This window comes from Neophocaena asiaeorientalis, unplaced genomic scaffold, assembly GCF_003031525.2.
Source record: "Neophocaena asiaeorientalis asiaeorientalis breed wild unplaced genomic scaffold, Neophocaena_asiaeorientalis_V1.1 scaffold223, whole genome shotgun sequence".
NCBI classification, from domain to species: Eukaryota; Metazoa; Chordata; class Mammalia; order Artiodactyla; family Phocoenidae; genus Neophocaena; species Neophocaena asiaeorientalis.
Window position 1 is genome coordinate 3,283,633 of NW_020175045.1, and position 2,135 is coordinate 3,285,767.

The following is a 2,135-nucleotide window of genomic DNA, read 5'->3' on the forward strand; positions in this document are numbered from 1 at the left end:
GAGTAGGACCCACGGGAGGACACGGCTTCGCCAGGCTCCCGTTCACCCTGGCTCCGGTGCGCCCGGCCACGCCTGCGGCCTCGCGGCCGCGGAGCCGGGAGGCCGCGCGGAGGGAGGAGGAGCGAGCCGGGGAGGGAGGGGAGGAGGCGGGGGCGGAGGCGTCCGCAGACCGAGGGGGATTATTAGTGCATTATAAAATTACTAAAAATAAATGGGAAACAATTAAGGGGTTCAAGAGTAAATAAAGTTAATGAAACAAAATCAGCAGCAATTAGCGGCGGCGCCCACGCTCGCTCCCCCGCAGCCCGGCGCGTGGTTTGGAGCCCGGGGGCTTCGGGCGGCGAACAAAGGCCTCCCGGCCGGCCCGCCAGGCGCGGCCAGTGGGGGCCCTGCCCCGCGCCACGGCCAGAGCCGGAGGGCTGGACCCCCAGGCGCCGGCGCTCCCAACCCCGGGCCGAGCGGCAGGTGCCGGGTCCACTGCCGGTCTGGCCTTCCCGGTGCTGCTTGGGAAACGCTGCAAAGTTTCCGATAACGCGGAGCGGGGGGGGGGGGTCTGTGCAGATGAGATTATCGATAGTTATTGAAAGTCCCCAAATAGGATTTACAAAGCAGGCTCCTGCGCCTTTAATAGAATTCTAGATAATCTTTTATCACAACAAGACACGCATAGAATTATTTAAACAGATTGGACGGCTGCAGCAGCAAATTTCAATTATTCTAATGCTTTAATAAATGTGGTGCGTGTGTATTAAATTCAAGCTTCTTAATCCAAATTTTACGATTTAACTGCTCTGATTTTTCATTACTGCAACACCCACACGCGGCAGTGGCCCGCTCCCTTTCTGGGGAGGACGATCCCGGCTCAGGAAAGCCGAGGAGGGGAGCGCAGAGTGCTCGGCGGCCGGAGAGAAGGGAGCCAGAGGCTGGTGAGGGGCACCAGGCGCCGGGAGATCTCGGGAAAGTCAAGACCTGCGGCGAGGGCAGGAAGAGAGGACCGAGAGAGGAGGGCCCGAGGGGTCCCTGCGCCCCATCCTCCCCGGCGCGGGGCTTCTTGCCCCAAGGCTCCCCTCTCCTTACTCACGTCGCGACTCTGCAGGCCCTGGCGGTTCCCTGCCCGGGAGCTCCGTCTGGACCACCCGGGGGGAGTGCCCCCGGCGCAGGGGGGACAGGACGAAGGCAGGCTGTGCGCCGGCCGCCCCCGGCCAGAGCGTCCCAGCTCCTGACTGAGCGCGTCTGGGAACCACTGGGCCCCGTCAGGGCCACCCCTCGGGCGCCCCCTTCCTTCCGGTCCCCTCAGTCCTAAGTGAGAGCCAGGCACCCAGGGTGCGTCCCTGTGCACACTCCCACCCTCGCCGCCCACAAGGCAGCGCCCATCCCCACGCACGACTGAGCAGCGGGGCGAGGGTCGCGGCCTGGACCCCGGGAGCTGTGAGGCCCGCGGCGCCTCCTCCACGCAGCGTGGCCTGGGAAGCGCGGCGAAGGCCGGGTCTGAGGGGCCAGGTCCGGTTCCCCAGGGTGCCCACGAGGAAACTGAGGCCCTGAACTCGAGCCTCCATTTCTCCGGGCCCTGCGGGGAGGCGGAGGAAGGGGCAGACCGGGTGGGGACAGAGTGGGGGCTTCCAAGGCCTGCCCAGCGCTCGGGCTTTGGAAGAAAGGGAAGGAGCTTGGAAGGCGAGGCTCCCATCCCGGGCCTGGCTCTCATCCCAAACTCTCCTTTTCGCTCCGTGCCCCCCACCCCACCCCCGTTCTCGGCCCGCGCGGCCCGGTCTGACCCGACTGAGCAGTGAGTTGGGCTCGGTCCAGAGGCGTCGATCTCTCATAATCTTTGTTTAATGTTGCATTTCTAAGCTCCGTATTAAGCAGCGGTATGGGCGGCTGGATATTTAGTTGTATATAATTTACACCCTGATCCTGAATCGATCCGACACCCCCGGATGGAGTCTCCCTCATTTTTCACGCTCCTTCCGAGGTGCCGAAATAATACCCTCTCATTAGGAGACTGCGAGGCCTGGCTAATTTATCCAAACTGTCAGGGGCTTGTACAACCTCGGGTTAAAAATAAATCAGCAAAGAAACAAAACCCTTCCCTCCCCACTCCCCCCGGCCCCCGCCCCGGCCCCCCCCCCACCCCACCC

General features: G+C 63.2%; 1 protein-coding gene across 1 annotated transcript in view; it reads right to left on the reverse strand.

The window, feature by feature from the left end:
- Window positions 1-271: 271 nt before the first annotated feature.
- The window catches only part of UNCX (UNC homeobox), a 9,329-nt gene continuing 7,465 nt past the window's right edge, over window positions 272-2,135 (reverse strand). Inside the window, exons 5-7 of the mRNA XM_024763510.1 lie at window positions 1,385-1,567; window positions 1,082-1,299; window positions 272-514 (exon numbers count right to left, since the gene is read on the reverse strand). Coding sequence (XP_024619278.1) covers window positions 272-514; window positions 1,082-1,299; window positions 1,385-1,567 — 644 coding nt within the window. The remainder of the gene's footprint in view (window positions 515-1,081; window positions 1,300-1,384; window positions 1,568-2,135) is intronic.